This window comes from Erpetoichthys calabaricus, chromosome 13 (genome assembly GCF_900747795.2).
Source record: "Erpetoichthys calabaricus chromosome 13, fErpCal1.3, whole genome shotgun sequence".
NCBI classification, from domain to species: Eukaryota; Metazoa; Chordata; class Cladistia; order Polypteriformes; family Polypteridae; genus Erpetoichthys; species Erpetoichthys calabaricus.
In genome coordinates, this window is record NC_041406.2 from 111550928 (window position 1) to 111564501 (window position 13574).

Below are 13574 nucleotides of genomic sequence, written 5' to 3' on the forward strand. Positions count from 1 at the left end.
AAAATTTGCCTGCAATGTTAGGTAATTTAAAAATGTCCGGACATTAAGAATACTGTATTTTGAAATAAGTAAGTTTACATCCTAGCCAGAATGAAAAATTGTTAAGTTACACTTTAAGAAAAGTAGAAAGTACAATAGTATACCACCAGACTACTGGCTCCCAAGGTATAAAGTAAGGCAAAAGTCTCTGTCACCAACACAAACTCAGGATTCTGTTGCATTAGAGTATATTACAAAAGGGGCTAAAATGCTTCAATGCATTAAAAAAAGGAAAGATACGTATTTTAATGCGTGAATTAGTAAATCTAACAAAATTCCTGGGATAGTTTACCTGGTAATGCTTAGAGTCATACACAGTAAAACTGAATTTGGGGACATGTCATATTTGCTCAACATCTTTTAAAGACTCTTCTTGACCTGTGTGGTTGGTTGTATTATGGGAACTTTTCATATTCACAGTGTTATAAATGCCAGTAACTTTAGGCTTCTTACTCTTCAAGTGTAATTTTATCAACATGTATTGGGTTATGACATCATAAAATCTACTTTTTTGCTTTACTGGCATTGAAGCATATGCTTTTACTGAACAATACTGTTAATTCATTTATTTGGTTTTATGTGGGCTAATTCTTTTTATCTGTGACAGCACTGATGTTGTCAGTAGACTTGATAATGGAGTTAAGTGTTGTATTTGGCCACATGTCTTAGTAAAAGAGCCTCACATTGATTATCAGTTTCTTTGGGTCCCATAATGTATGTTCTGCCAGTTAACAGTCATGATCTTACATATACTTACACCCAGGGCCCTGAGTTTAGTGTTAACCTTGGAAGGCAAAATGTTATTGAATACTTAATTGTAATCAATGAAAATCATTCAAATACAGTTAGCCACATTGATTAAAGTAAATTACCATTAACTGCAGTTGTGTTAGAATTGGAGGCATGCTGAAGTGGATCTAATTTACATTTTAAACTGATTTCAGTGTGGGCCAAGAACAGCCACTCAAAGCACTTCATAATTACAGAAGCATGTACAATAGGGCTCTATTCCCAAAGTTTTTTTTTTTGGCATTGGAACATTAGCAGTCATTCTGAAGCAAATGATAGCTATAAGCCAGAGCATGCAGTTTGAAAATGACCAGATATGACTTCTACCACCTGAGCAGAGTATTCTCTCATACTACAGCTTAAAATGCTGTCTGTCCAGAGACTTCAACAGTATTTATACCTTTGACAGTTTTCAGCCTCAGATGATGACAGCACCTGACTTTAATGGGACCCAAAACCCTTTCTAGTTGTCCTATTGTTACTGTCCACAAAACAACAATAAAATTCAATAAGTTCAGTGGTATCATTCAGCCACAGACATCTGGACTTGCCTGTATGTTTCACAGTGGCTTTCTGTTTTTCCAATATATGTTGGTCATTCGTAAAGTGTTTACAATAAGAAAATACTATATAGACTAGTCAATTTTGGTTATTTTATTTACTTAACAATGGTTTGGTAAAATGCAAGACAAGTTCAAATTTAAAAAGGTAAATATTTCCATTGTCAATAAATTACATCGAATTTCTGTAAATAGTATATATTTTTTCTAATGCAGTCATTGTTAAATTCTGTTATTGAGATGATGAATAGATTTATTTTTTTTCATGTTCGTGTAGACCAGATACTATTTGAAGAGCAAAATTTTTATGTATAATATTTGAATATTTTTAAGATGATTTCTTCAATGTCAAAAGGGTGCTTACTGGTGGTATTTACATGGTTGGCTTTGGGAACACATTAACAAAAACCAAAAAGGGCATCCAAGAAGTTGTAACATCTGTTGGGGTTGTGTTTTGTGGGATGGATCAAAGGATATTTTTTTTTTATTTACTCATAAAATCATTTACCCTATACTCCATACTTTTCTCCCTCCTGTGGTTCATCAGACTGTCCTGCAACATCAGAAGCCAGACCAGCAGGTGCAGAACAAATTTTTACCACTGGACGGCATGTGTCAAAAACAGGTGAGCCATTCCTGTTGTCTGAATGTTTTGTTAAAACTAGGACTGTCGAATACTGGATTTGTGTATTCTGTGGTTGATGGAATATTTTAGGACTGCAGTTTTCCTATTTATTGTTTTGTAAAGACCAAGCACCCCTTACAATGTACAATATACATACTAAATGGCAGGTAAAATTAAGAAAAATACAGGGTTAGCTTTTTAAGACAGAATATACTAGTCACGAATTAAGAGTTAGCATGGTGATGGAGGATTGTCTCTTCGTCGATCCAGTGCCCTGAGTTTGAACGTCAAGCCTGTTCACTGTCCGTGTTGAGTTTGTATGATTTTTTTAACATCTGTGATTTTTCTTCCTACATCCCCAAAGATGTGCAAGATAGATTAATTGACCCTTTGTAGATGTGTGTTTATGTGTGTAAGAGAAAGGGAGAATGAGTAAGTAAGTGGGGCCTGCAGTGGGCTGGCACCAAGGAATAGGATCAAGTTCTTGTCACTCATTAAATGGGCTTGAAAGTGTTGCATCACATATTTCTTGTACTCAATCATAAATCTTGAAGTTTTTTCATCACAATGTTTGTAACTGCATTCCTGCAGTTTTGCCTTGCATATATTACAAAGCACTGGTGATGCATGTGGAGAGATGTAAGCAATTAAATATTTTAAAACTTTAAAGATATCTGTAGTTCAACACATGGTGTACAATGCTGACCGGAATTCATGTTCTTACTTACCAAAGTAGCAATCCCAGATTTAAAAAAGGATAGAAAACTATCATTTTGATGTGAGCTAAACAGTAACCCAGTAAGCATGTTATGTCTGCCATTAGTGACTCAATGAAAAACTTTTGAAAATTTACAAAGACACAGTCCCAGCTTCAAGCTCATTTAGTTTGCTACATCCCAATCTTTAGCCATCAACTTTAGTACAGTTCCCCATGATTTCTGTTCAAGTTTTTGAGTATGTGATAATAAAACTTAAGGAAATCCACTGGAGTATCTTGATATACTTTTTTCACTCTTCAGATGTTTCTGTGTCAAACACTGTCGTTGTAATTACTTAAAAGAGTACGGCTGTTAATTAACCGCCTGGTGAATATGACTAAACAACTATATACAATAACTTTGCATTTGTTTCCTGTGTTATCTTTGACTTGTCACAATATAAAGCTTATATGATAGTTATAAATTGCAGACTGCTATTAATGTTGTTCTCTTCAAAGTAAACCTCTATAGACGTTTTTGTTTTTTTTAACAGTATAACAGGTTTTTTGTAAGTTGTAGATACTCATGGAAGCCCTCTACTAAAAGGGTTTACATTGAAAAAAAAGTGTCACAGTACTGGCTGTGTTTGTCAGGTACAGTCTAGAACAGGTAATTCTTGACAACATAATTTAACAGAGTGCAGCACAGTAGTCTTGGGTTTGAACCTCACACCAGGTTGTTGCTGTTGTGGAGTTCTTTCCATGTCAACATGTGTTTTCTTGCTGCAACCCTGAACTGGATTAACTGGGCTTGAGAATGGTAAGGTATAGTGTAAGCACTCAGTTTAATCCCAGTCATCACCCTCCCTTTTAAATCCATGTAGTGCCTGCTGAGTGATTACAATACCAAAAAACATCCACATGTTCAGGACTGTCTCTGCGAATTCTCCTGTTACCCACGGTATCAATGACTGCTCTCTGACAGTAGGAAAAGAGAGATAGACCAAGTTCAAAACAAGATTTCCAAAGAGTCCTTTGACATTACCAGTAAAAGCACAAACTGTCAAAGAGCAACTTAGTGAACTTATGACCATAAAGCGGCCAATAAGGACACGACTGTATTCTGAAAACCAATCAGACAATGAGGCAGCAAGCAAAGACCCACAGAGCAGTGTGTTTCCAGTGGTCCGATCTTCACTTAGCCAAAGAAACCCAAATGAAACTAAAGCAGGTGCAAACAAGCAGCTGGTCCAAAACAAGTCGTCTTGAAGATCTTGCAGTTGTGAGCTACCAGGCAGTGGCACAAGAGATGTCACTGAACGGAATACAGAAGAAAAGGCAGTGAGGAGGATACCAATGGCAGGAGCTCTATGAAGCTAGGTGGAGAAAGGAGGACAAAGTCAGAGAAAACAGGCAATAATTCATTTTCTGTCAAAAGTTTTATTTAGGTTTGATAAATATTCACTAAATTAGAGTGTATTTTACATAGAGACATAGCCAGAACAGAATTTAAACCGACTATTAATCTTTCCTGAATGATTCATCTTTCAAATTAAATAAATGTATTATCAAGCAAGCATTAAACCAAAATTACAAAATATATTTAAATGATTTTATGTGTGTTTGTGTTAATAAAGTTTTAACTGGTTGTCTTTACCTAATTTCAAAGAGGAACATAATTTATCATTGAGAATGGTAATTTACACATGCTAGTCTGATTCAAGCCAGAGATTTATCATCAATTTCCAAAAACAACAAACTGTCGGAACCTTTCATACTTTAGCCTACTCTAACTAGGTTTGCTACCTTTGGGGTACTTGTTATTTTGTTGCAGATGTCCTATTTTCTTTATCTGGGGGAAACTGCAGTGGTTAGAGTGGCTTAATTCATATATATTGGGCATGCCAGGTTCAAATCAGGTGCCTTGTCATTGTCCGTGTGGAGTCTGCATGTTCTCTGGGAATTCCGTTTTTTTCTCCCTCTAAAGACTTGCAGCTTAGGTAAATTGTTGACTTTGAACTCTGGCACACCATAAATCCCCATCACTCCTGTAAAGGGCCTATTTAGAATATCTGATGATACATCTTACCTTAATAACCTCTCAATCATGATAATATGCTGAATTACTAAATCAGTTTAATTTTCCTCAACTGAAAGGATCCAAACCCACTAGTACAGTTGGCAAAGTAATGTCCTATATATATAATTTTTTTTTTTTAAAGTTGCACTTGTTTTTTCACAAGTATTTTCCAGGCTCAGAATGTCAGTCTTGATCTTTCTTAACACCAGTTGAGATGGAAACATCCCAGAATCAAGTATTTGCTACACACTTTTTAGTCTCAATCAGAACGTTTTCTTTCCTTCTTATTCCTTCAAAATAGCCAAGAATTTACATTTAGAAGGTTAGAAAGATGTCTCTTTATTGTCCAGTAGAGAGAAAGTTGTTTAAATGGGTTTTATGGAAATATACAAGGTCAGGTTGATCAATCCATTGTTTTGACCAAGAAACAAGTAAACAAACAAAGAACAGAGTGGTAGAAAACTATGAAGAACTGTTGGTCATTCCACCTTGAAGCACCTTCAGAGGATTAAAAGAGAAAAAAACTACCAAGTGTGATTTTGTTGTAAGTAATAATTATATTGAACGTAATTGTGTAATTTATTTTACTCAACTGTATTTAATTTTTAAAATTAACTTTTTTTCTGAAAGTGTTTTTTTTTCCCCAGAACTTCATCTTACAAATGTTGGATGAGAAAGATTTGACTTCAGCACTCGCACATATATAAAGAACACCTCTAATTTGTTTTTGGCAGACCAGTGTAATGTATGCAGAATGTTTTTGTGAGTGGGGTACTGTGTTTGGAACCACAAGATTGCCAGCCAGGTTCAGTTTACACCTTTGCCTCACTGTATAACACCGAGGAATTTACTTTATCAGCCCATGCCCTAATGTTTAAAAAAAAAAAAAAAAGCTATAAATGATAAGTTGCCTTGAATAAAATATGTCTACTTCTTAGTATACTCACTTAGTTAGCTATGTGTTATTTGCGTCTTTGTCTATAAGCTTGGACAGACTGGGCTGCAGCTTTGACTTTGGACTTTCTACGAGGATTACTGGCATCCAAAGATTTATTTTCCTCACATTACATTGTAGTGTTTGCTTTTGCCTTCTCTATTGCCATCTTTCCTTAAGAATATTAAATGTAGGATAATAATTCTATACCAGTCTGCAATTCATCGTGTTTATTGATAATCTCTATACTGGATTTGTAAATGACAATATGTACAACTAAAAGACAGACTTACCAGACAGGTTCTAAACAATAAGATGAACTGGTATGCATACTACAGCACTGATGGCATAAATGACTACATTTAATTAGGCCTTTGCACTTTTAAATATAAAGGTGTCTGAATGAAGCCTGGTCCTAACACAGTTCTACTAGGATCAGGCTGGAGTTCCACTGGATGAGGTAATTATCAGTCTTCACATATCTCGCTCTATAAATTTTCAAAATAATCCACTAGTAAGGACTTTTGTAAACTGTTTATTAAGCCAAGGTTTGGTAATGCATGAATGTTTGTGTCCATGTATCAATAAACTGTAGTGTTGAAACAATTATTTATACTGTGTTCACAGTGTTTTGAGAAAATTGGGAACTAATTAGTAATTTACCTTTGCAGCTCGAGAAGCCAAATCCAAAGTGATAAGACACCATAAGACATTTAACAGGGCAGCAATCCATTTCATTAAATTATCAGCCATTGGGTCCAATTGAACCTTTGAAACAATAACACAATTCTAATTGAGTTTTATGAGGAAATTGACCAGGCCCCTCTGGAATACATTTCACTAGACAAGTTTTCATATTAAAAAAATATGTATACACACACACACACACACACACACTTATGATTAATCCTTTATGCTGCTACTTCAGAGGTTCTTCATCCTAGCACTACATGGTGCTACCAGTTCCTTTTCTCGTCTTTATTATTTAACACACACACAGAGTATATTTACATGCACATACATAACCAGGATAATGTTAAGGCAGAATCATGGTTTCTTAAAAATCCATGTTTACATGCACAAGTAATCTTCTTGGAGTTCTTCATCAAAATGTTCTGATATCATTAAACTGTGCAAAAAAGAGAGTTAAATGTTATTAGCCACCGCAAATCTGAAAACAAGCATGAAGACTAATATTTTTTTGTATTTTATAAATATGGTTAGTCCTTTGCATGCTCTGAAGTAAATCACATTTATCCTATTTTTATATCCATCAATGAAACACGGTGTGAACACTGACCACTGTGTCACCTGATCACATTGCCTCAACATACAGTATCTCTAGTAATTAGTTGTATTAAAACTAAACTGACATTTTATTATTGTTTCTGTTACTGGATTGCATGCAGCACATTCTTTTCTGTTTGGCTGCATGAGTGAGCTTTCAAAAGAGCAGCGCACCAATATGTGTGCTTCTTGCCTTACGCCCAAGTGTTGCTAGGATAATAACACATATATTTTAACTTCAATAAAACGTATTGTATTAGATTATTCATTACTTTAAAAAGTAAATGGACCATGTAATGCACTTTGCTTTCCACGTGCTACCCGAAGCACTGCTCTCAAGATTGTTCTGCTGAGCTTAGTACTGTATGTTCAGCTCATCAACATAAATTTAGTGATGTCTGAAATATTTTAGACAAATAATTTTGTGATCACCCAAGCATTTGCCTCAGGAAATTTATCTTGTGGATGCTTCTGCCATCTTCTGTTTGTGGAATAGGACATGTGTACATGTGGAAGCAGTTGACAGATCACAATGGCCATGCACAGACTACAAAATCCATAACTGTAACCCAGTTAAGGTTTTACTTGACCAAATTATTGTGTTACTTTCTGAGAAATCTATCTCTGTTAACTAGGTTTCTCAGAGACTAATACCCTGGCTTCTCTAACTGGAATAAGGGTTTACATGGCATTGTGGAAACCAGGATTCTGTGAATAAGTTATTAGCACGCATGTAAACACAATGAATGATTTTATGATGTGCCTTTGTAAGTGGGTTAATCTCCACCCATCCATTACCCAAATCTGCTTAATCCAGTCCAGGGTTGCTGGGGGCCACAGCCTTTGCCGGCAGCATTGAATGCAAGTCAGAAACCTGCCCTAGGTGCTATGCAAGTCCATCAAGGGAAGTACTCATTTACATCAAGCTGAATTCAATATTCATTAATAGTGGAGGCAGAATATGAAGTGTTAGAATTGAGTGATCAGAACAAAACCACAAGGATTCTCCTGAATTCTAGTTAGGCAGATTTACATCTTAAAGAATGCAACTGAGATAAAGAGCAGTGGGTAAGCTGAAGGCTCTGTTTGATACAATTCAGGACATGAATGATGCAAAATTTTGTATTGGCAGCAATTTTAAAACACATTTAATAGAATGATACCACACAAACCTGAAACCTGGATAGTTAATACAACTCTCTTACCAATTTGTTAGGCTTGACTGGTCAATGAGCAAATTTATTTTTAGTAGTTATTAAATAATGACTTTGCAATACTAAATTGAAATTTCATGTTACATTTTTATTAGTGAATAACAAGGGGGCTCTGCCCCCTACTCGCTTGGCTCACCTACCCCTGGCGTTGGGTATCCTGAAATACATTAGTCGAGCTTTTAACTAAACTTAATGTCTGTGTTTTAAACTTATTATTTAACAGCTCAAATGAATGATTTAGAAATTATGTCTTAACATGTCACTATTGATTTCTTGACATCTGAGTACCTCCAGTCCATTTCTCACCTGATCTGTTTCTTAAGCTCAGTTTTTGCTAGTCAGCCAGGGTGGTATGTTTTCGTGACACAGCAGAACTGGAGATGGGGAGCGGGGTTTGAGTAATGGCTGTTGCATCAGTCTAGACAAGGTTATAAGGCCATTTCAAAAGATTTACACTCAATAAATCCACTGTTGGGTGAGTAGTATAGAACTGGAGGGTATTTAGTACAATGCCAGCCCTACAAAATCTGCAGCTCCTAATATTATCTCACTCAGGGCAACAAGGAGAATCGTAAAAGAGATAAAAGGTAATCCCAAAATAACATCCAGAGATCTGTGACCCCCTCTTGCTGATTCTGGAGTAGTATTGTATCAGCAAAAAGAACTCTGAACAGAAATGTCAAATTTGGTAAGGTTGTCAAAAAAGAAAAAAAAAAAGTTACATCTTCCATCTTAATAGAAGGAGAAGTGTCTGTCTAGGTTGCTGTGTGTCTCATTTCAACAAATAGTGCATCACAAACATTAGCAGTGCTTTTATGAATCCAATACCAAATTGCATATAACAGAGACATATGCTTTGCATAGTTCATTGCAAACTTTTAAAGCTGTGCATTAGTTAGATTTTAACCTGCTGTAGATGGATAGCACAACTAATCTCTTAAAAGAGGTTGAAGATGTTTGCCATGGACAACCTGGACAATCCAGAAAGGGTGTGTGTGTGTCCAGAATTGGACTATTTGGCATCAAAAAAAGGACCAGTTCTTGAAAAAGAGCCTGCATAGCCTGACACCAACAAACCCTTACCTGTGCAATCAAGCATTGTGTTGAGTGTTAATGTTTTTCTTTTCCTTTCTTGCACTGATCCAACTTGTCATCTCTGAGTGAACTGTGAATTCTGAGACCAGTTTTAAACACTCAATAAAACATGGGTCCCAAACATTCAAGCAAGTCCACTAAAGAATGGCTTAGGCAGCTGACGCTTCATGTTCTGGAAGGGCTGAACTAAAGCCCTAACTATGAATCCTAATGAAAATGATGAGGTGAGTTCTGAAGAGGGCTGATTCTACAAGACATTCTTCAAACCTTATAGAGCTGGTACAGCTTATAAAGGGGGTGGGGGACAAATCTAGGAAGATGTTGGAGAAAAAAAATTATTGGGGGTTAAGTCATTGCTACTAACGGACAGGCACAAATTATTGACTGATAACTTTACTACTTTTGCACACAAATATCTGGTGATTTGCTTTAATGTCACAGTCTAATAACTTAGGAGTTCAAATCCCTTTTTAAGTGTTTAATGTCTGCTTTTAGGATAATCATTCTATATCTTCATTAAGAACATGTTTAAAAAATATCTCGATAACAATGAAAATAACAACTGTCTTGAAGGTCTCACGAGGTTTTAGGAATTATTACACATAAAACATTTTTCGAACAGCACCTTTCAAAGCAATTCACCCACAAAGTCAAGCAGACATTTCTCTTCAGGAGGCAAAATCCATTTCGAGAAGTTTAAATTTCTCATTTATATATCCCAATAACAATCCTTTCCTAACATGAAGCATTTTTATAATCTACCTAATTAACCATGACCATAAAATGTTATGAACTGTGCAATGAATATTAATAAAAAAATAATCAAAGCTGTTTGAAATCAGCTCCAGGCACCAGAAAGGATTCTCAGACTGAAAAACAAGATTCTGTCTGTAGAACCACGCAATGCTCATCCCCTGTGCAATGACATTTCAGTGGCGATGCATAGTCACAGCAACACCATTACTTAAGAGTTGTTTTGCAGCACCAGGGTTGAGGGAAAGCTGAACAGAGCAAAGTACGGTACAGAGATACTCTTAATGAAAACCAGCTCTAGACCTCAGACTAAACCTCAGAGGTTTAGCTTCCAACAGGACAAGGAGCCAAAGCACAAAGCAAAGACAACACAGTAGTTTGCTTAAGGACAACTCTGGCAATGTTCTGAAATGATCCAAAATTTGACCCTGGACTTGAACCCAATCTCTGGAGAGACATGAAAACATTCTTGATTCACTCTCTCTACGCTATCTTCCCATCAATGTTGTATATTGCCACAGTTGTTTCCATCCCTGCTGGTTCACCTCTCTGTGTCATGAATCATTGCTTACACTGATTTAACATTTTAGATCACCACTTTTGGCCCTTACAGTACATTCTAATACAATCATGTTTGGCAAGGTTTGATCTGTCCTGATACACAATAAACCATTTGGCACAGCATATGTTTTTATTTTGCGCACATTTAAAATCATGATATTAAATCAAACTTGCTGCCCTCTGGTTTCGGAGTACTATTGTAACCGGTCAGTTGGCGTTAAGTTTAGTGAAGAGGGGACTTCCATCCACAGCGTGCCTCAAACTTTTACACCGAGGCTATCCTTTAACTCTGTGTTCGGAAGGTATACTTTTCCTGTCGGCGCATGTTTACCATCACACGTAAATTGTATATTTTTAACGTGAGATGTCCCTCGTCTGGTTAATCTTAGTATTTGACGAAAAACAGAAACCACTCCTATTGATCAACTGAAAAATCCTCAAGTAGACGAATGCATTCAAAATCATAATAAAGCGAATTATTTCCTCCTACCCAGAGGGTTTTTAGGTTGCATACACGCATCAGTATGCGCGTCATTTTCTTTTAAATTCAATAGATCTCGGCTGTGCTCCTAAATAAGGGACGATCCATTTCTTGCCTATGACCACGGTTGTGGGGCTGTAACTTTGCGACGATTTTACGTACCTTATTGTTCGGAAATGCTGAAAAGACAAAAGGGGAAAAATTTCTGTTTGCATAACCACTCCAGAGTCTCTCTTTAGGATGCTAGTGCTACCTACGCCGTTCACCATTCATATAAACTGCCACTCCACTCCACTCGCTACACCCCGGATCACGTGACCGGAAGCCGGTAGTAAGCAGGAAGTGGCGACTATGGGGATCAGCAAGTTGTCGGAACTAATACGGGAAGCGGCGCCCAGCGCAGTCTCCCACAAACAAATTTGCGACTATTCGGGCAAGTTCTTTGTCTTTGTATACAGAGCAGTTTGTTTTAATTAGGTTGCGAAAGAATGGAAGTATAAGGTTTTCCTGTTTAGAGTGCCAGATTCTAGGATTATAAACCAGTTGTGAACTGTCGTGTCGCTTTGGACGACTTCCCATAACCAGACATTACTCCAATTGTAATAGTTTAGAAAAAAAACTAAACTGCAATTGTAAACGAGTTTTGAGACTGGGCTTGCTAAAGAAATGTTGAAGCTTTATGTATTCATCAAAGTGTACGAGTCGGCAGAGTTAATGAACTCTTCCAAACCAATGTAGTTAAATAGACTACTGGTAGCATGAGGCAGTACAGATTCAGGTTGTACAGGTAGTCCAGATATCCAACGATGGTATATCCATGCCTGCCGTCGCAAGAAGGTTTGCAGTATCGCCAGCAATGCCTCGAGCATGAAGGAGATACTAGGAGACGGGCAATAACACGAGGAGATGGGCAGGGCCGTAGAAGGGCATCAACCCAGCAGCAGGACCGATACCTGCTTTTGTGCGAGGAGGAACAGGAGTAGAACTACCAGTGTCCTACAAAATGACCTCCGACTGGCCACTGGTGTGCATGTTTCTGACCAAACTGTCAATGTCTGGGGAGGTATGTCCTTGGACCCGACTGCAGTTAGGTAATGGGATGAACTCCTCAGAGCCACTGTCTGACCTGGTGCAGTGGGCCCTGGATTCCTCCTGATGCAGGACAATGCCCGGTCTTAATGTGGCCAGTGTGTAGGCAGTTCCTGGATGACAAAGGCATTGATGCCATTGACTGGCTCAAATACAGTATTCCCCATACCTGTATCCAATTGAAAACATCTGGGGTGCTATGTATTGGTGCGTTCAGTGCCACCAAGTAGCACTACAGACTGGCTAGGAGCTCACTGATGCCCTGATCCAGGTCTGGGAGGAGGTCATCCAGAACACCATCTGCGTCTCATCAGGAGTATGCCCAAACGTTGTTGGGAGTGCATACAGGTATGTGTGGGCCATACACACTACTGAGTGACTTTTTGAGTTGCTGTGATGAAATTCACACAAGTTGGATCAGCCTGTGATTTCAATTTTTGACTTTGATTTTCAGTGGGATGCTGAATTCGGCCCTCAATTGGTTGTTGATTTTTGTTTCCAATGACCGTTGTTACATCATTTTGTTCTGAAAGAACTGCACAGTATTACTCAGTAAAGATTTTCCACTCTTATATTTCGTTCAACAAAATCCGATGTGTAATTAAAGTGTTCCTTTAATTTTTTTGAGCACTATGTATGCAGTAAAGCAAACTAGCAATTTCATGTAGACAGCAGTTTACCATATTTTTGAAGGTATATTGATTAAACTCATTAAAACATATCAGAAATTTTTAAAAGGAAATATTTCATGTTGTGAAACAATGTAAATTTTGCTGGGGACATTGGGCATTATGAGAGTGTAGCCAGGTTTGCCAGTTAATTTGATTGATGTATCCTCAATAGGCTGGGCAAAATCCACTAGCAGTTGCAATTAGGATTATGTCACTTTTATATCATTTGATTTTTAATTCCACAAATCAACATATTCATATTACAATATTGTTTCTCACGATTAACATGCTGTATAGTGGTGGGTTTGTAAGCTTTTGTAGAGCGTATTGGTGTCAACGGTAGTTACTAAAGAACTAATTTTATCATTTGCTACAATGATTTCTTACAGTAAAAGCCTTTATCAAACTCGGTGGTCCTTCAGGATCAATTTGCGTAGTCCTGACAATGTTTCAATGTGATTTTAATGGGGCATGGCATAATCCAAGCAGTCCACCATGAGTTATATTTTGTGAGTGTCAGCTGCTTGGGGTTGGGTTGCACATTAGAGAAGATTTCAGCAAAAAGGCCAAAGATGCATTTCATTATTCCATCGTGATTAATGTTCCTACCTGGAATTTGGTAGTTTCTGGAGAAATGAGATACAAGAGCAGTGGTTGTCAACATTTTTGACCTGTTATAGAGGACAAGGGCTTGTGCAT

The 13574-nt window shown here is 37.2% G+C and overlaps 2 protein-coding genes across 3 annotated transcripts in view; one reads left to right on the forward strand and one right to left on the reverse strand.

The window, feature by feature from the left end:
- Window positions 1-843: 843 nt before the first annotated feature.
- On the reverse strand, window positions 844-11413 carry LOC114663610 (transmembrane protein 276-like). 2 transcript variants are annotated; one of them, XR_003718145.2, is made up of 3 exons: window positions 11278-11413; window positions 6388-6492; window positions 844-4086 (listed from the first exon to the last, which is right to left on the reverse strand). XR_003718145.2 is itself a non-coding variant. In XM_051935814.1 (2 exons), exons 1-2 carry the CDS (start codon window positions 6475-6477, stop codon window positions 3556-3558), a joined length of 621 nt encoding a protein of 206 aa, XP_051791774.1. In that variant the 5' UTR covers window positions 6478-6853; the 3' UTR covers window positions 844-3555. The 2 variants fall into 2 exon arrangements, 1 of the variants encoding a protein (XP_051791774.1); XM_051935814.1 differs by lacking the exon at window positions 11278-11413 and having other exon boundaries at window positions 6388-6853.
- Window positions 11414-11435: 22 nt separating this feature from the next.
- zgc:110269 (probable flap endonuclease 1 homolog) overlaps window positions 11436-13574 on the forward strand; it is a 40742-nt gene continuing 38603 nt past the window's right edge. The window contains exon 1 of the mRNA XM_028817463.2: window positions 11436-11548. Coding sequence (XP_028673296.2) covers window positions 11467-11548 — 82 coding nt within the window. The 5' untranslated portion in view covers window positions 11436-11466. The remainder of the gene's footprint in view (window positions 11549-13574) is intronic.